The 20,584-nt window shown below is 38.7% G+C and overlaps 1 protein-coding gene across 1 annotated transcript in view; it reads right to left on the reverse strand.

The window, feature by feature from the left end:
- Positions 1-20,584, reverse strand: part of LOC127634477 (histone-lysine N-methyltransferase 2C-like) — a 232,070-nt gene that overhangs the window by 25,448 nt on the left and 186,038 nt on the right. Inside the window, 16 exon segments of the mRNA XM_052114063.1 lie at positions 1,288-1,520; positions 1,621-1,684; positions 1,776-1,842; positions 2,057-2,168; positions 6,154-6,168; positions 6,171-7,918; positions 8,014-8,342; positions 8,480-10,363; positions 12,227-12,421; positions 14,946-15,019; positions 15,108-15,334; positions 15,627-15,774; positions 15,911-16,045; positions 16,253-16,285; positions 17,371-17,508; positions 19,775-19,873. Of these exon segments, the coding sequence (XP_051970023.1) occupies positions 1,288-1,520; positions 1,621-1,684; positions 1,776-1,842; positions 2,057-2,168; positions 6,154-6,168; positions 6,171-7,918; positions 8,014-8,342; positions 8,480-10,363; positions 12,227-12,421; positions 14,946-15,019; positions 15,108-15,334; positions 15,627-15,774; positions 15,911-16,045; positions 16,253-16,285; positions 17,371-17,508; positions 19,775-19,873 (5,501 nt within the window).

A 20,584-nucleotide genomic window follows, 5' to 3' on the forward strand; every position in this document is an offset into this window, starting at 1 on the left:
CCCACAAATGGTTTACATTTAGTAAAATCTGCATATTATGCTGGGATAGGAGAAACAAATTGAGCATAAAAAAATTACAAACATCTTTAATTTTGATTTGAAACACAGAATGATTTGCATGAATTGTGGCTAGACTCTGGCAAGATTAACAAAAATATATTACATTTTCCCCTGTATTTTTGCTTTTGGCATATGGATAATGTTTGCATTTTGCCAACTGTAATTATGCATATGAGGACTTTTATTGACTTTACTGTATTGAAAGCAATCATCAGGCCTTATAGTAGATGACCACACTAGCTGTATTTTAGACACACCCCCAAAGAAGCTGACCTCTGAGGTTTTGGGTGGTTATAAGCAGATCTAGTCAGTGCCAATGGAGCAAAACAAGAGCAACGTAAAAATATGTTTTGATCAAAACACAATGAAGAAACACCCCCTTTATGTTCTTAGTTGCATGATAGAGCAGGCCTTGGTAAAATGTCCACACATTAAAAGGTGGGGAGTGATAATGTCAGAGAATAAATCAGGCATAGAGCTACTCTGAGACTCTAGATTCACTAAGGTCCTTATATTTTCCACTCCACTAAAGGAAAGGTCACCGCAGTTAAAATGAAATAACTAAGCAAATCATCTCTCACTCAGACACAGAGTTTAGTAACAGTGTTCATATGGAATTATTAAAAAACATGATTATAGATTTTTTGCACAGCTTTGGTTTTGGTTAATATTCTTAATTATCTTCATACAGAACTGATCCAGTTTAATGCATAACCAACATTAGTTACAAATCACTTTGTTTTTACGACTCCATGAAATCAATATTAAGGTTCAATATATAAAGCCTTTAATGTTAATATACTTAAATAAGTTAACATTTTAGCAGATATAGGCATTTAAAATTAACATTCTTTCCGTTCCTGGAAAATGTACCAAAAATATTAAGGCATACCTTAATATGCACATTTCTAGAACGAGAAAGTCCCTGCCACTCATTAATACATACCACATGCCACCAACTAGTAATAGCAAGCAGCTAGTGATTTTACTTTGCTGCGGTGTAAACTAAAAGCTATTTACCAAAAGGAACAAGGTCCAACTTTCTGTACCAACATGAAACATGTCAACACATGAAATAAAATGATGTTTTTTAAAAACTACATGGGGGTGATTTCAAAAGGATTCAAAATGCTTTTATCGTATACTTCACCAAACATTATTATTGTAAAATTATAAAGTGGCTTAAACAATAGATTATCGTCATCCTCCTCTAAATGGCTGCATTACCTGTTCCAGCTGCTTTTGAACCACATTTTGCTGTTCAGTCACATGTTTCAGCTGTTCGGCATCCTCCTCTGGGAACGCCCGGCCAGCTTTTTTGGCTGTGCGCTGTTTTGCCGAGAGGGACTTTTTAGATTTCCTGTGGGCCCCAATCTGGTCCTCTAGAATCTTCTGCTGCATTTGAAGAAGCTGCTGGGTTTCCTGAAGCCACTCCTCATACTGTTTCCTCTGAGAATCATCTGAAGGATAAAACAAAAAGTTGTAAGGTTTCAAATGATATAAACTGATACGGTGTACAAATAAAATGAAAATGAAACAAATACATTAAAAAATACTTACTGTCAGACCCTCGTGCAAAGTTAGGGGGGTTGGGTTTCGCAATCTGAGGTGGCATCTTTCCATCCTAAAAAGGACATTAATGCATATGTTATTAGAACAGGTTTAATGCCGGTGAGAACATTTAATAATAGGACTAAATAAATCTGAGAATATACCGGTCCAAATAAATGCTTAGGGAAACCAGCTGCATCCGGAGCATGAGTTCCAGGCATCTGTTGAATTCTGCCACAAAGAAGAGCATGCAGATCGAGGATAAACTAATTGAGGTCTCAGTTGGAACATGTCGCAAAAACAATAGCTTTGAATAAAACTACTCATTTTCTTAATTATATTTAGAGATAAGAAAAGAATTAGGACAGTCAGGGGTTAACAAAAAAACAAAAACAAACCTTTATTATCTACAGTAATACTTCTTGCTCAGAGGAGAAATTTGTACCTGTTCATAACCATGGGTGTCATACCCATACTGTTCTGCACCATCACTTTGTTGATTCCCTTCAGAGCCACCATCTTTGCCTTCACGATTGGGTCAGTAATGGCATCAACATCTTAAAAAAAAAAGAAAATGCACAGCAGAAATAAATAAAGCTGTAGTTAAAAATAGTTCTGGTGTTAATGTTCTCTTGACTTCAATTTCATTAATTTCCTTTAACGAATACAGCTCTGGCACTATGGTTAAATTATTCAGGATATATCTGCTAATCGAGTTCCCAAATGTGCTCCGGTGTCATAAAGAGTAATATCCAAAATTTTGTTTACTTGATTCAAAGTCTCGCTTTAAAAATGTTACTGATAAACCCAACTTTTCAATTGTTGCCATCCTCCATATTATTTGACAAGCTTTCCTCTTGTTTAATGCAAGTCAAAGGAAGATCTGTATGTTTAGATAGTTCTTAACAAAAATTTGTCATTCTGCTCATGTTATTTTTTTCTTCATATTTCAAATCCTAAAATAAACATTGAGAATTGCAAGCTGTGGATTAAACATTGTGTCAGCACTCATTTCCAACCCCACATTTGCTCCAAAGCATATTAAATGGAACCTCATTTAACATGAATTTATTTATACACTGATTTTGGTCACAATATTGTGTAGATAAATGAGAATTTCACTATACTATAGCACCATGTGTTGTAGAAATGTAAGGAGCAGTTCTGTTCATGTGCACTAATGTGATAAATTGTCAATGATTTTGCTCATTTGCTCCTAAAGTAAATCTTTCATTATGCATTTGTTGCCTCATTTAACATTTGGACTAGCCTTTTGTAGGATACTGAAAACATTACTGGCAAGTAGTGTTGTCACAGTATTAATTTCACTGTTCTTGATACCAATTTCAGTACCACAGCAGAAATATGCTAATATGACAATGTGCTATTAAACACACCCGTTTAAGTTATATTTCAATGTAAATAATGAATTAAAAGAAATACATGTTTTCTTCAAGTGTTTCTCAATCAAGCATACATTGCTTAAGTGTTTTTAAGTAGCACCCATACTGAAATCTGGTTTATTCTTTAACAATCATGTTTTAATTTTTATTATTAGTATTATTTTCCAGATCTTCATGTTTTAGAGTTTAATTTAATTTCATCATCAAAATGGTGTCTAAGCAATTAATTCTTAAAACTTTTTAACAAGTGAAAATAGAACTTTTCAACATGTCATTTAATTTTTTTTGCCAAACTTTTCTTCAACAGCAGTCTTGCTTGTGTTATACTGCTTAATTATTATCATCATCATTACAGTAAATATTACATTTTACTATACAGTTGTAATATATTTATGTCACATTTTCTTCCATTTCAGGGCTATAGTTTGTATTTTGAAACATACTTTTATTATGACGTGTACTTTTTTCCTGAAGCTTCAATTTCCGGATAAATAGTTTGCGATACAGAGACTTTTAAGTCATGTCTGAAATCTCATCTCTTTACACTGTCTTTTGAGTCTGATAAATGAAATGTAGGACACAGTTTTGGAGATTACTGGTGTTGCTGTGTGTGGTAATTTTTTTAATGTTATGTTTTCAATTGTATTACTGTGAAGCACTTTGGTCAACTCTGAGTTGAAATTAAAGCGCAGATGCTGTGACTTAATTATATAAATATATAGTTTACATGTGCTGCGTGGTTCACAGTAAATTAGTGCTCTGCTCTGTCATCTGATACAATGTGTCATGATTGATTATCAATGTCTGTGGTGTTTCCAGTGTATGAGCGGTAGGATTTGTACATTCATTCAAAGTACGCATCACTTCCACACCAAGATTGCAGCCTTTAGCGGTATAATAAAACACACTAGGACATGTCATGGTTTTAATTTGATTAATTGTCCATTTCAATGTAAGGAGTAACAGAGCACATGCTCAAAATGAGCATTTTAAAGCTGTCATGTGTCAGTCATAATGTGCGCTGGTACCGGATTGAGTCAGTGCTCGGTACTACTGGTACTGCATAAACACTGGTATTGTTACATCTTTTTTTTACATTTTAGTATCAACTTAGTACCAAAGAACCGGTACTTTTGACAACACTACTGGCAAGTATTTAAAATTATTAGCTATAACCCAGATGCTATTTTTACTCCATCTAATAGTTTCCCTCTTCATGTTTGACAGCAGCAGATATAGCACCACTAAGGCAACTTGCCAGAACTAGCAACAGTAACTTTGGGAGTGGGGCTTACCGATGGGTCAATTGCAAGTAATTTTAAATATATTAAATGTTAGATAAATTTAAGACTACATTCTACATAGAATTCATATTTACAGCAAACCAACTCTGTATGGGTAGACTTTAATAAATTAAGACAAAGCTGCTGAATGAAGATCGGTCTGCTTCACTGTTATTGTACAGTGCCTTGCGAAAGTATTCGGCCCCCTTGAACTTTTCGACCTTTTGCCACATTTCAGGCTTCAAACATAAAGATATAAAACTGTAATTTTTTGTGAAGAATCAACAACAATTGGGACACAATCATGAAGTGGAACGAAATTTATTGGATATTTCAAACTTTTTTAACAAATAAAAAACTGAAAAATTGGGCGTGCAAAATTATTCAGCCCCTTTACTTTCAGTGCAGCAAACTCTCTCCAGAAGTTCAGTGAGGATCTCTGAATGATCCAATGTTGACCTAAATGACTAATGATGATAAATAGAATCCACCTGTGTGTAATCAAGTCTCCGTATAAATGCACCTGCTCTGTGATAGTCTCAGAGGTCCGTTTAAAGCACAGAGAGCATCATGAAGAACAAGGAACACACCAGGCAGGTCCGAGATACTGTTTTGGCGAAGTTTAAAGCCGGATTTGGATACAGAAAGATTTCCCAAGCTTTAAACATCCCAAGGAGCACTGTGCAAGCGATAATATTGAAATGGAAGGAGTATCAGACCACTGCAAATCTACCAAGACCCGGCCGTCCCTCTAAACTTTCAGCTCATACAAGGAGAAGACTGATCAGAGATGCAGCCAAGAGGCCCATGATCACTCTGGATGAACTGCAGAGATCTACAGCTGAGGTGGGAGACTCTGTCCATAGGACAACAATCAGTCGTACACTGCACAAATCTGGCCTTTATGGAAGAGTGGCAAGAAAAAAGCCATTTCTTAAAGATATCCATAAAAAGTGTTGTTTAAAGTTTGCCACAAGCCACCTGGGAGACACACCAAACACGTGGAAGAAGGTGCTCTGGTCAGATGAAACCAAAATCGAACTTTTTGGCAACAATGCAAAACGTTATGTTTGGCGTAAAAGCAACACAGCTCATCACCCTGAACACACCATCCCCACTGTCAAACATGGTGGTGGCAGCATCATGGTTTGGGCCTGCTTTTCTTCAGCAGGAACAGGGAAGATGGTTAAAATTGATGGGAAGATGGATGGAGCCAAATACAGGACTATTCTGGAAGAAAACCTGGAGTCTGCAAAAGACCTGAGACTGGGACGGAGATTTGTCTTCCAACAAGACAATGATCCAAAACATAAAACAAAATCTACAATGGAATGGTTCACAAATAAACATATCCAGGTGTTAGAATGGCCAAGTCAAAGTCCAGACCTGAATCCAATCGAGAATCTGTGGAAAGAACTGAAAACTGCTGTTCACAAACGCTCTCCATCCAACCTCACTGAGCTCGAGCTGTTTTGCAAGGAGGAATGGGCAAAAATTTCAGTCTCTCGATGTGCAAAACTGATAGAGGCATACCCCAAGTGACTTACAACTGTAATCGCAACAAAAGGTGGCGCTACAAAGTATTAACTTAAGGGGGCTGAATAATTTTGCACGCCCAATTTTTCAGTTATTTATTTGTTAAAAAAGTTTGAAATATCCAATAAATTTCTTTCCACTTCATGATTGTGTCCCACTTGTTGATTCTTCACAAAAAATTACAGTTTTATATCTTTATGTTTGAAGCCTGAAATGTGGCAAAAGGTCGAAAAATTCAAGGGGGCCGAATACTTTCGCAAGGCACTGTACAGGTACAACAAGATTAGTTGCTAATTAGTGTAATTATAGATTATATTTACCAATGCTAGGGAAAAAGGCTCACTAGACCGTTGCCGAATCATGGCCTGCATCTGCCTTTGTTGTTGCTGCTCCTGCCTCTCTTGATCCAGCAGATCTTGTAGAAGGAGAGGCTGCTCATCTAATAGAAGAGGGCGGTTCTGTTGAGTTGGCTGAACTTGAGACCCTTGTTGCACTGCAGCCCCTGGAGTAAACATGCCCTGTTGAATTTGGGGGTTTATGGGATGGGGAACAGGCTGTTGACCACCAACCATGGGCAGGTTCAGATCCACTTGTTGTCCTTGTGAGGCTCCAAACCCTTGAAGTGGAACCTGCTGGTTGCCAGATTGTATCATATTTGGGTTTCCTAAAAGTGCCTCTTGAGTAAGTGATGGGTCATTCCCATGCCCCATTGTCACTACAGGGTTTTGGCCATGGTCTTGGGGTTGTCCTTTCAGTATCACCATACCCATGTTTAACTGGACGCTTGGGACTAGATTAGTCTGGGCAGTAGGGTCACCAGGTAGACTGGAAACTATGGATCCAGTCCTAGTGTCTTCCAGTTTCTCCCTGTACAATAGTCTTGGCAGCACTGGAGAAGTACCAGGATGTACACCTGTACAAGACTCCATGAAAAGGCCAGAGACGTTATCTTGAACATCTTTACTACTAAAAAGAGAACACTCCTGGTTGTCCACTAGACCTTGATGGCCCTCAGTTTTGATAGTTCTTTCAGTGTGAGTATTATCAAGGGCTTCTTTTGATGGACTCTTTTCTAGTTTGACATTACTAGAACTTTGTTCAACCTCTTCTTTAGTTTGAGCTGATGACATACCTTCACATCTGGCATTTCGTTTTTCAGACAGGGCCTTTTGAAGGTCTGAGGTCTCACCATGATCATATTCTATTGGGTCACTCAAATCCAGTTCCTCATTAAACATGTCTTTTTTGTCCTCAAGGTTCATCTCAGGATCTGCATAAGCAATAAGATCAAACTTTCCATATTCCAGAAGATCATCAAGATGAAGGTCATTTGTTTCCAGGTCTAAATCTTTTCCATCATCTGCATCAAGGTTCAGGTTGTCCAGGTCTTCGTCAACCAGGTCCTTGACCTCCACATCATCAAGGTCCTTCACAGCAGAGTCATCTGCATCTATCTTTTCCTCGATACCATCAACACAAGGCAATGGGATCTCCTCTGTTGGACCAGAAGGTGTCACAGGGAGTACAACAGGTTGAGTGGGAGCAACTGAATCACCACTGATTGGATGACTAAGTGGTGTTGCTAATGGAATCTGTTGTGGTGCTGTATTCACTAAACTATTTGACAGGTGATGCAGACTCTCCATATTAGATGATGTCTGCAAATGACTAACTGATCCATGCTGAGACTGACCCAACCTCGGATCCATCATTCTGGGACCTTGATTTCCAGTAAAGGTCATATTTTGGCCTCCCATAAAGCCATGAGGGGGTCTCTGAGGATGATTAGGATGATCCAAAGCATTAGGTGGAACAAAAGGTAGTCTGACTCTGTTTTCTTGAGCTCTATGTCGAAGCTCAATAAATGGTTGGCCCATTATACTGTGTTGCTGCATTGGAAGGCCACGTGGTTGAAAATGCTGGGGAAGACCTATTTGATAATTACCACCCACTGACCTTACAAGGTCAACTGAAAGAGATCTTCGCATAAGTGGTGGAACATTGTCAACCAACTGTCCACTCTGGATTTGGTGAGGGGGCCTGAGAAACTGCTCTTGACTTGGGGCACCAGAAGGAAATCTAAACCTAAAAGAGTTGAGGTTCAAAAGAACATTAACTATTAGAAATTTAAAACTACCTGTTTGATATTATAATTGATGAGAAGATGGAAAAACACTCACCTCTGTCTTTGGAGTCTCATACCCATGTTGTTCATGTCCATGGGAAATGGTGGTCGGGGGCACTGGGGTTCATCAGGCAAGGACCCTCGTTGATTGCCAAGGAAAGTGCCAGGAAATCTCTGCCCTGCCTGCATTGGTGATCTCATAGTGCCTGGATATGGAGGAGGGGGTCTGCCAAACATATCATTTTGAGGTCCAGAATCATCCTGTTCCCAGTGCTGTGGTGTCCCAGATGCAGAAATTGCAGTTGCCTCCTGGAGTCCCTTTTCCTGTCTGATGGCACTTTTCTGCTGCTGCTGTTTTATAATTAATTGTCGTAGTCTTTGGCGCTAGAAAAGAAATATAACAGTATACAATCAATAATATATAAAAATACAGAAATGAGGTTAAGAAAAAAGGGTAAAGAGGAAAAGAGAAATGGTAAAACTCTCAAATGGAAAAGGATATTTCAACAAAGTATTCAAACCTGTTTAATTTTCTCTTCAGCATCTCCAAGTGGTGGTTGCATTGTGATACATGAATTTAATGTGTTGCTTGTATTTGTTGAAACATCATGTGACAATCTTTCCCCGGTTTGTAAGCATGTGTTTAGTGGAGCTTGTTCAAACGGTGCATGAACAGGTGTCTGGTTAGAGTTCGTCTGTGGCAGGGAGAAACCTTCATCTAAAATCCCCGGATGTTTTGGAGTTTGAGAACCACGAGCAGATGAACAAGCAAATGTATCCTGAATCCTGCTTTGTGCTTTATTAGCAAATGGGTCTGTTTGGTGAGGCATAAGGTTTGCTCTAGGATTTGGCCTGGGGAAGGCCTCTGGGCCAGCCCCTGGACGTGGGGTCCCTGGGGGCTGGGAATATGGATCGGTAAGAACTGGCTTTGGTGTTCCTGGTGGCTGGTCATAAGGGTCATTTTTGATTGGCCTAGGAGTTCCAGGAAGCTGCAAGTAGGGATCTGGGGTTCTCTGACTACCTGGGGATTTAGGATATCGCTCTCCAGGAGAAGGCCTTGGTGTACCGGGCATCTGTGCATATGGATCAAGGGCATGAGAAGGAGATTGTCTGCGACTGTTAGACTGCGACTGAGCAAACTGATCAATTTCTGCAGTTCTAGGTGTGGATGTTGGCATGGGGTATGGATCAGAGTGTGGTCTTGGGGTACCAGGCATCTGGGCATATGGATCATGGGGTCTTGGGGTCCCAGGCATCTGTGCATATGGATCAGGCATCTGTTGAGGGAATTCTGGTCTCTGTGTAGCTGGTGCTTGTGAATATGGATCCCGCTGAGGATGCCTGCTCATGGGCAATTGTTGGGCAAAAGGACTCCCATGTGGTGGACGCATCATTCTGCTCTCATTACTAAAACCATCTCCCATTGATGGATGAAAAGAAAGAGGCTGATGTGCGAAAGGGTCAAACTGCTGATCGAACCCCCTTCTCATGCCTTGCTGTGCTGCATTGAAAGAGTCTTGCTGTGAGTGGAAAGGAGGCATGGGTTTTTTGAACACTGGCACAGACCCAGACTCGTTACTTCCTGGAATAGGTGTTAACAGTGGTCTAGAGTAGGGATCAGAGAGAACCATTCGGCTATGGGCCATGCGTTGGTATGCTTCTGATCTTTGGCCTGGTCTGGAGAATTTGTCTCCTGGGATGACATTACTGATCAAGTGCCGTCCTTGTTGCTGTTGATGCAGCTCTGATACTGGTCCAGGTCTGGGTGGACCCATAGGTTTCACAAATGGGTCTGCTGGTCGAGGTGTGTCTGGAGGCTTTGCATATGGGTCATTGCTGGCAGATGTTGGAGACCCAAAAGATTCATGGGCAGGCGAGGGTCGGCTTCTCTCTTGCATGTCGGACACAGAGCTTCTGCGAGGCGTGCTAGACCCAGATGTTGGAGGCTGGGGTGTTCCCACCATTTTCCCATATGGATCCCAAGGTGAAGAGGGGCGGGAACCAGAAGATTCAGGTGAAAACATTTGAGGAGACTGAGGCTGAGATGAGGTCCCGTGTGGGTACTGGGTGTCTTGGGTAGGGGTCTTTGCCGTGGTTGAAGGGAGTGGAAGTTGGGGACGCAGAAACACATCATCTGTTGATACACCTGATAATGGCGTTCCAGGGATTTGGGTCCTTGCAAAGCCATCCTTGGTGGTCAATGCTTGCGAAGGAGAATCATTATCTCCACAGCTGTTCTCAGTTGTCACTGGACTCTGATTTCCACTATTAGGGCTGTCCTCAGCAGACTGCCCACTGAATTGCTGTTGTTGCTGTTTCTGAAGCTGCTGCTGCTCACTTTTAACCTGCTCTAACTTTTGAGTGGCTTCAATCTTGGCCTGTTGCTTGCTCTTTTGTCTCATTTGCTACAATGGAAACAAAAAAGAGGTAAACACCCATTAATGATTCATTTCATGATGGCTGTTTAAAAATCTCCCACAATTTTGTTCCTATATATATATATTGAATGTTCAAAATTGGTTGTCAATTCTGCTGTATAAACTTTACAGGACCACTGCTAAAATTCATGGTGCCTGGGACAATTTTTTTAGGGTGGGCCCCCTCTCCCTGGGCCTAATGATTGGGCTATATGAAGAGTACCTTAGTTTTCCCTCCTCATCACAGGGCCCGGACGAATACTCCCAATTGTCACCCACAGCCCAGCTACTTCTTAGTAACTTCTCTGTAAGTACTGAATACCATCTCACACAACATAAATGTCTTGTTCTTGGCAGATGTATATTACAACTGTGCCTCAACTTGGCATCCTTCAAAATTATTTCCCCACATCCAGCAACTATGGAATGCTTGCACATAACATTTAAAGATTTAATGGCCTGGCTTTGTGGGACCTTTTTGTGCTGCTTCTTAAACAATCTATAGCTGATTCAGAAAAAGTTTCAATGGTAAGTAATAGTAACAGCAATGGTAAATTAAACTGATAACACTTTACAATAATGTTCCATCGGTATCATGAACTAACAATGAACAATATATTTTTTTTAAAGCATTTATTAATCTTTGTTAATGTTAGTTAATAAAAAAAACAATTGTGCATTCTTCGTTTATGGTGTATTAAATAAGGTTAACAAATACAACTTTTGATTTAAAAAATGTATTACTATATGTTGAAATTAACAATTACAAAGCTTAATACATTCTGTAAAAGTATTGCTCATTGTTAGTTCATGTTAACTAATGTTGTTAACCATTTGGAATATATAAACTAGTCAGTCCACTTGAGCCTTCTCCAAATGCATCTGTCATTCATTCTCACCACCTCTTGGTCTGAGAAAGTGGAAAGGCTGTTTTTAGAACCTTCTATGCTCCAAGTGTATCTGCTGTGAAGTGTAAAGTAAGTTTTTACATTACAATGTACATTAAAGAACTCATGCTGGTGGATCTGATAGTACAGGAGAAACTCATGTGCGAAAAGGCAAACTAATGTTACCTTATTGGAATGGAACCTTTTTGTAAAGTTTTACCATTACACTGAAAATAATGCCACAATTACAACTGGCATGCATATTTAAATGAACTCTTCTTATGACATTATTTCAGTAATATCTTTCAAGGATCTTTCTTTTCTACGTACCATTCCATAAAAAAAAAAAAAATTCTTACAGCACCTTGTTAACCTTGTGTCCACATTTGCCTTTAAAACAGCACCAATTCACTTAGATACACCTGGACACAGATTTTCTTGGTTGTTGGCAGATAGGATGTTCCAAGCTTCTTATTCTGTTTAAGCTGTCTCAATTGCTTCGGTCTCTATGTAATCTCAGACTGAGTGTGTGGGGGGCTCCCTGTTCTTCTGTTCTAATCTTTTCTATTTGCAAAAGTAATGTTTTGGAGTCTAATATTTATATTTCCTATTGACACACTAAAGCTAGAAATAACCATCTTAAGACAAATGCTTTTGTGAAACATCTTAAGTGCCTAAAAAATGTGCACAGTATTGTACATCTTGTAATAAAGGCCTAGACTCAATTGTCTGTTTAAAAACAGTAAAAAAAAAATCGACTATTAAAAACAGACATCAAATAGTTGTCAGTCATTAAGCATTTAATTAATTCTGATTAAACGTTCAACCTGAATAAATATTATAATGTGATGATGGACCCATGTTTTAATGCCAAAGCCTTAATCTGCAGTTGAGACCCAGTTTTGCACCACACATTCTCACAGTCTATCATGTGCAATGTAACGTCCCCTGGGTTGTCAATCACCTGTCTGAACTTCCATTCTTGCTCATGCTCAGACTCCTTGTGCTTGAGCGGGTCCTTGAATAGCAGCTCTGTGTCCATGGGAATGCTGGGATCAAAGGGATCAGCTGGCTGCTGCTGCTGCTGTCTTTTCATTGTATTGTTGGACAGCTGAACTTTGTTTATACGAAGGGCAGCTCGGTTGTCTCGCGCCTTTTGCTGTTGGGTAGAGCCAAGTAAAAAGTCAGAACTGTCACATATAAATATAAAAAAAGTTATTTTCAGTTAAATGAAAACATGTTCTACATTAAACAGCTCTATTTGAAAACCTAGTGAATCACTGTTTTCTAAGGCATGCAGTGTTTCTCCATTTTCGACGTAAACGCAGCAAAATCAATGCGCTTACAAATGAAAATGGATTATTGAAGTGAGTTGGAATGATAAAATCACACAAATAGCACTCCTCTCCTGAAGTACACAAGAAAGTCGACTCACAGTTGATTCCAAAAGTCCTATAATTAGAGGTCGACCAATATTGTTTTTTTCAGGCCGATGCCGATCTTTTGAAATCCGGGTCGGCCGATTAATGCTGCCGATTTATTTTGGCCGATATTTGGCCGATATGTGCTTGTTTTTAACCTCTTATTTGAACCTTTTATTTGAAAGATAAAATGTAACACAAATAATTACTTAAGACAGACAACATTTCTCAACAAATACATTTATTGAACACTTGACCAATCCGCACATGTACACTTAAATTAAAAATGTATAATGTAAAAACATATTGTATAAATAATGTATAACAAATATATTAAATAAACAAAGCAGGTGTTACGAACTGCTCCGAGACACGAAGGTTGAGATCCAAATGCAGCTTTAATTAAGGGGCAATCCAGACACGTAATCCAATATTCAGAGCATCCAAGAGAAGCACAGGCATAACTAGGGATGGGTATCGTTAAGGTTTTAATGGTATTACTACTCTTACCGATACTACTTATCAATCCGGTACTTTAGCGGTATTCTTAACGGTTCTTTTTGTTATATATATATATATATAATTTTATTTCAGGAAGGTCTACTAACATTACTGTTCAGGTGTTTTCTAAAAAGAAATCTAATAAAGTAATCAATTGTAAAATAACACTGCATAGTTTATCATAGATAGATTAATCCTTATTAATGCAGAAGTTATTCATTCAAGAGCTGTAAGTGATTTTCTCTTTGCCTTTTGTTGTTTGATTCGCAGTAATGGCTCAATCGTCAGCATGTTTATTAGGATGCTTCCCCTTTAAGACCGAGTGCAGATCTAATAGGCTCCTGATGCAGCATATTTTCTCCCAACTATTTCCATAACTACATCCATTTAAGACATAAACTGTGTTTAAGTGAATCTCCAAGCCGGTCGTTTTGACATATTTTTGTGTATAGTTGATCGTTTAGATGCACATGAAACCCAAAGTAGCCTATACTTTGCTTGTCTCTTTGCGGTGTGTTTCGGAGCACACGCCGCCTTGGGAACGGTATCTCTTGCGCTCTTTTTATTATTAAACGCGTCCCGCAATTTAGCAACAGTAGCTAGACTGCATTTTACAACAATCACCGATCGTGCTGATTCTGACGTTAAGTTTGAGTTTTAGGGAGAAATGTCAGTGCACCGCTGTGAAGGGAAGGAAGTTGTGCTAGACAGAATGCGGCTTATGTATAAATATTCTTTTTATAATCTTTGGAAGGCGAAATCTAAAATAAAATCAGACTAATATCACAGATCTAAACCAGGCTACGTTTGAATGTTTGGTTCTGTCACTCATTAAGCAGGGCTCGTTTTGTGCTCGCTGTGGCACCGCGTGAGAGATCTCTCTCTCTCTCTCTCTGACTGCGAATAGCTAAATTGCATCACAGACAAATGGTTTCATATTATTATACATAGAAATGGCTGGCGATATAAAATAACTTTCTCTTTATAGCAATAAAGAATGTATTTTCTTAATTTCTCCAGTACCGACAGCAGAACCGGTAACGTCTGAGCTTACCAAAGCCAGTCCTTCAATAGCCTATAGTGCGTTGGTATATTTTATAACTTATTTCTCTGCATTGAGTGACAACCCTCTCAAATATAAGACACACAAACAGAACAAATAAAAGTCTCAGATTCACTGTCTGTAATTGCAAAATTCTTGCTTACTTATTGTGACATGATAGCAACCCTTCTGCTGTGATAATGCAACTTCAACTACGCTATCAATATCCAAAGTAGCCGAACGTCATGTCAACTATCGCGTTTGTCACGTTTTTTCTTGAAGTTGGCAGTAACGTATCAAAAGTTTTTAATTAAATCTAAAGTTATACAAATTTAACCCTTACTGTTTTCTCCAAGGAACTTAGCTCCTTCCTTAGGCACTGGATGAGGTCTGTTCACTCTGCTGGAAAATGACTCTAGGGGCAGTGTGCGTCGAACACGTGTTCCACAACAACACTAGGCTGCCCACAGATGCGCCTGCCTAATAATCGGCTTGATATGCGTGGATATTGGCCGATGCCGATTATGTAAAAAATCGGCCGATTAATCGGCCGGCCGATTAATCGGTCGACCTCTACCTATAATAAGCATAAAATACATAGCAGATGCAAATATTGGGTATTAAAGCATAATTATGCTGCCATGATGTCTTAAAATGCTGTCTAGGCAGACAGCTTACTAGGTTTTGGAGCATATAATGAATAAAAAAGAGCATCTTACCACATACGGCGCTCTTTCCTGAGAACTGGCTTTCCTCCATAACTTCGCAATTTGCTTCACTCTAGTTGACCAATCTGTGAAAAAGGTTATATGGTTGGGCTCTAAACTAGATTCTTTTTCAAGTTTACATTCTATTTGAAGTGGTTAGCAACATCCATTTACCTGGAAACTCATCTAGAAGGTTGGGGAAGTTCATATTGGTGTAAAGTACAGGAGCCACGGTAGCCATTTCACCAAGAGTTTCCTCTTTCTCCCATTTCAGTGTGCTCCTCTGAGCATTTGACATTGTGTCAGTCTCTGCCTCTGGTGGAGGGACCGATCCAGGCATGGATCCAGGAGAAGTCCAGGGATCCATCAGATCACCCCCCATCTGGCTAAATTCCTTTTCCCTGTAGTGACAAGTCAAGCCATGTCAACATGAAACAACGATTGCAACCCATTTTACTTCTGTAATATACAATATTTCTAAATGAAACTGGATATTAAACAAAGGGATTGGTGACATCAGCCAAAAGAAAACTAGTTATTTTTAAAAGAAATGACAAAGACAAGCCTTTTTTTATCTTTGGAATGGCCAGCAGAAACATACTTAAAGAAAGCAAACAGGATTAAGTTTGATTTCATGTTATCTTCCAAGTTTCTTTTCCATAAGTCAAAACTATATATGTTGAAATCCCTCACCTCTCATTTTCTGGAAATGGCATACGGTGAATGGGAGAGAACGAGCCAGATGCACCGGCTCCAGGCAACAAGGGGTTTGGAGGAAAGTGGGTGTTTGGCCCCATCATGCCGTTCATCATAGGCATACGAGGGAACATTCCACCATTACCTGAAAATGATACAATGGAGAAATATGAGCTCTCAGAACGAGTTGTTGTGTAGCCAATATATGAGACTCAAGTTATAAGCATAGAATAAAATCATATCTTTGTGAGTTCCAAGAGAAATGCAGAGTGTGTTGATACCTCGGTTCTGGAGGGGCATTGCTGTGCCTGGGGCACTGGGGGCAGTGTTGTTTGAATAAGGAAGCTGAGGCATCTGGCTGGTGCTTGGACTGAGCACTGCTGTGAACAAATCCTCCACATCCTTCCCCTCCAGCTCTGAATGTAGATGATAATACATGCAATACATTGAGTAGTATTAGTAATTATAATGGATATGTTTTACAAATAGTGATGAAACATTAAGAATTTTTTAATATATATATATTTTTTTATTTACTGGAAAGTAAGAAATCTCCTAAAATGAGCAATAAAATATTTGTAAATTTAAAGTTGAAAGTCAAAATATTTTAAATGGGAACAAACCTGGAATTTTGTAGAGCTTACTAAGAATGGCCCCTGAAAATGAGGAAAAATAATTAGATGGCAGCCATAACACAAACACACCCAGCGATAAACCAGTTTTTTTTCTAAGCACTTAAAATTAGTTTAATTGAAGTTTGCAAACAACACCAGTTCACAGAGAAACTGCTAACATAACCAAATTCATTTCATAGTACTAAAATTAGGCCTGATATCATAAATTTCATATAAAATTAAAGCTGCAAGCAGCGATGAATGGGCCCTCGCACCCTGGTGCACGTTGGGGCTGCTGTGCCAGGGGAATGTCACTCAATTTTTTTTTTTTTAGCATTTTTTTTCACAAATGTTGTTAAGAGTGTATCCCAGTGTAAAACATATAATTTTCTGTTGCCAGTAGGTGGCGCTATGACTATAACTGAATATTGGCACATAGATGTATACAGGCCGGGACTATTATCAAACATGAAGTTTGGGGCAGATTGGATATTGTATGTATGAGTTATAACAACTTCCTCTCATGGCGAAACATCAAACATTTGTCAGACCATCATGGCCATGCCGGGCAGTGAAAACTCAAAAGCTTAGCAATTTAGCATCACTAAGGCCTTTAGATCAGAATACCCAAATATGATTTAGATCTGATGAAATCTCTAGGAGGAGTTTGTTAAAGTTCGAGGCCAGGAAATGGCTAAAACTGAGCAAAAATTGAAAAGATAAATCAGAATGACTGACTTCCTGTTGAGTGTAGGGCATGGGTCCAAGAGACTTTTTTTTTTTTATTAAGTATTAGCATGTTACACGTGTTCTGATTTTCGTACATGTAGGTGAAATGTAGCTCAAAGCGCACATCGTTGAAAGTTTGAAGGTGGCGCTATTGAGCCATTTTGACACACCTAATTCTGAAACCCATATCAGATGTAAATTTTCACCCCTTCTGATGCGTGTGAAAAGTTTCACGAGTTTTAAAGAATGTTAAAGGCCCTCAAAAAATGCGATTCATTTGGGGAACAAATAATAAACTCTTAGTCGGTGCTCGGGCCCCAATCATATATCCAATGCAGTATTCTATAAAACAGTACTTAATACATGCAGTCAGTTAGATATTTGCATGTGATCCTCACCATCAGAAACCATCTTGTCCAGTTCAGGGCTCAATATGACATCCAGTGGTTCCTCCTGCAGTGGTCGAGACCCTTGAGCAGGGCTTGGATGAGGGGCAGCCGACTGATCATCTGGAATGGTGCCAATGTCCAGACCAGCTGTGAAGGATGAAAGATTAAACAGCTAGTCTCAAACTCATCTGAAAGCTCTACTGAATAAACACACACAAAAGCCCTTTGCAGCAACACAGAGCTGTCATTCTCTAGATACCTAAATCAGAGCTGATAAGCAATTTATTTCCTACTGGGGCTGAGCGTTTGCCAAGATAAGGAGAAAAACAATGGCAGATTGAGGTGCATTTTTTTCCTGTAATGATAAAATAAGCCCTCCACACTGTTTTTGCTTTCCTTTATTCTCTCCTTTAACTCGATTTTCCAAGAATAGCAGGAACCTAATTTGTGCTGCCAGCTCAAGTGAGTGTGAAAGAGTTTTGTCCCTTGAAAAATAGACATTCTTTCATCATTGCAAGTGGTTTCCCATTAGAATAGATGAGGGCTTAATCTATGTCAAAAAAGCTCTAGGCAAATGCAATGATTAATCATAATAAATGTTGTCATCAACATCAAAGGATCAGACATTTTGCCATACTTTGAAAAGTATGTCATTGTATTTAAACCAATGGCAATGACCTAAGTCAAACCGAAGGAAAGTTCAAGGTTAAAAACAAGTTTTTACAGTAATGCATTTCCAATGGAAGTCTATGGGACAAGAGATTTTAGAGTGTTTAGAGCGGAAATGCACATATCTGTTTTTAAGGAGCTTATTTTAATTTAGCACAAAACCAAGTGTTTTTTTTTAGCTGTAAATGTATCTGATTTGCCTTTTCTATTTTTCTTTAGGTTATGAATCATTTTCCTAAATAAACAATACCTTTCGAAAATCCTTGCACATATCTGGAAAGTTACAGGGTTTATACTGCAAATGTTTTTTTCGGGCAATTCATTGTTTTCTAGTAAAAGTTTCTAAACATTCATAAAACAAAATACATTTACTTGAGAACCAAAATGACATGATATTTTGTCATATTTTCAGAGAAAAATTTTATTAAATGAATAACGTTTATGCCTATAACAAGAAGCAAATATTTGCCAATGGGTTAAAAAAAACAATATATATATATATATATATAGAGAGAGAGAGAGAGAGAGAGAGAGAGAGAGAGAGAGAGAGAGAGAGAGAGAGAGAGAGAGAGAGAGAGAGAGAAATATTTTTTTCTTGTTTCAAGCATAAACCATATTTTCTTTTTGTTTCTCTGAAAACAACACTTAATATCTTTGTGGCTGTACATGCAAATGCAGTGTGTACATTAACATTTATTTGGATACACTGCCTTGCCCCATATACTTTCATTGTAAGTGCATTACTGTAAACACTTTTGTTTGTATAAATTGAGGGACGAGCCAGAATCATTTTGCTTGTAATGAACATTCTTTGAAATAAAGAACATATGTAAGGAAGACTACTTTATCCCTACATATCTCAAAATATATATTTCATGTTTTCATGTCATTGCAAGGTGCAGGAAACCAGAAGCAGTCATTAACTTTATCACTTTGGCACTTGCATTCATACTTGGCACTTAAAAACTACTAGTTTTTCAACAGACCATCCCACAGAGAGAAGAGAATGTGTCCTTGCCAAATAAAAGCCTAGCAAATGAACACATATAATTAATCTAAACCAAACATTTTTCATCTCTTCGTTTCACTCAGGTTACCCAACAAATAAGGGGAAAAGTACTGCAGACAGTACAACATGTTTCAAACACACTTCAGTTACATGTCAAAGTTGGCAAACAATTACAGTTGCCAACTAATACATATTGAACAAACCTAGCACCCCGCTAGTTTAGTTCTTACCTCAGTGTCACTAAAGAGTCCTGTGCAGTAAAGCATGCTGTTTGTTTGTTTGGGGTTAGTAATAAGATAAAAGCAGAAAGCCAAAGAGGTGTGTGTGTGTGTGTGTCAGGAAAGGGAACATGCAGAAACTGGCACTACAAAACGTCTGGGGGCCAAGAGAGGAGGAAAGCGCTACTTCTACAGCCAGAGGGGCTGTGCCAACTGGACTCTTACCGAATGGAGAGGGGTAACTGTCCACCTGGAAAGGGCATAAATCAAGACCTACAGAAACCCAAACCAGATAAAACCAAATAATTAAAAACCAGAATGAGATAATCATGTAAAACGAGAAAGAGGGTGATGCAAACAGACAAAAGAAACATAGCAAACTAGGTGGAATGCAAATGTGAGCAAATAAAAGTAGGATGCAGTGATTGCAGTAGATGTTTCTAAGATTGTTAGAGCATCTGCAGAGTCAAGACAGAGGGGAGTCTACAGCAGGGACAGATCTCAGGACTGAGTCTACCTGAATCAGAGCCTGGCTTGCCCAGGTCATCGGACAGCATTCCCAGCAGATCATCATCAGAATGCAGAACCAGCTCCACTAAAGGATCCTCCACATTTGCTGAAGATCAAGAAGATAAGGGTTTCTGAGCCTCAGCAACCAAACTAATCATCAAATGCACTTTATTTAAAGTTACCTGGGGCTGGGTGGATTCATTTTACAGAAAACCCACTGAATTAATTATTTTTGTTTTTTAAATCATAAATTATTTTGTATATGTGCACAATCTTATGTTGAACATGTCATTTTTTTATCACGTCTTTGAAAGCCTGTGATTCAGGCTCTGTTTGTTCTATCTCCATGCAAGATGTGTTAATTCCTTCCACTAGATGGCAGAAAACACTTGGAAAATGTATTTATTTTTTCTATCACAATATACAGATCTGAAAGGCAGGTGGCGCTCTAATGCAGCTGAGCACTCAACATGTGCTCGTCCATTTACATTCAGTCTATTTTGTCATGCACCTTCCCCACTATTTTATCAAATCTTTTGGCCTCTGAGTTGACTAGAAGCTCAATTCATTTTTTATGCTGAAAAGCTAAGATCCTGTCATGTACAATATTTCATCATCTGTAGTCGAGAACACAATTAGCAGAAGATTTGTTTATCATGCTTTTCTGCTGGACCGCAAATTTTGTTCTGGACATCAGAGACATAACTTTTGATTAGTTACTCAAGCATACTCACAGACAAGTATAAAATGGTTGATTTAGAAGAAATCTCCTAAGGTAAGATATAGAGTTTGTGGCTGCTGGAGCTTACAGATGCAG

Source organism: Xyrauchen texanus, chromosome 41 (genome assembly GCF_025860055.1).
Source record: "Xyrauchen texanus isolate HMW12.3.18 chromosome 41, RBS_HiC_50CHRs, whole genome shotgun sequence".
Lineage (NCBI taxonomy): Eukaryota > Metazoa > Chordata > Actinopteri > Cypriniformes > Catostomidae > Xyrauchen > Xyrauchen texanus.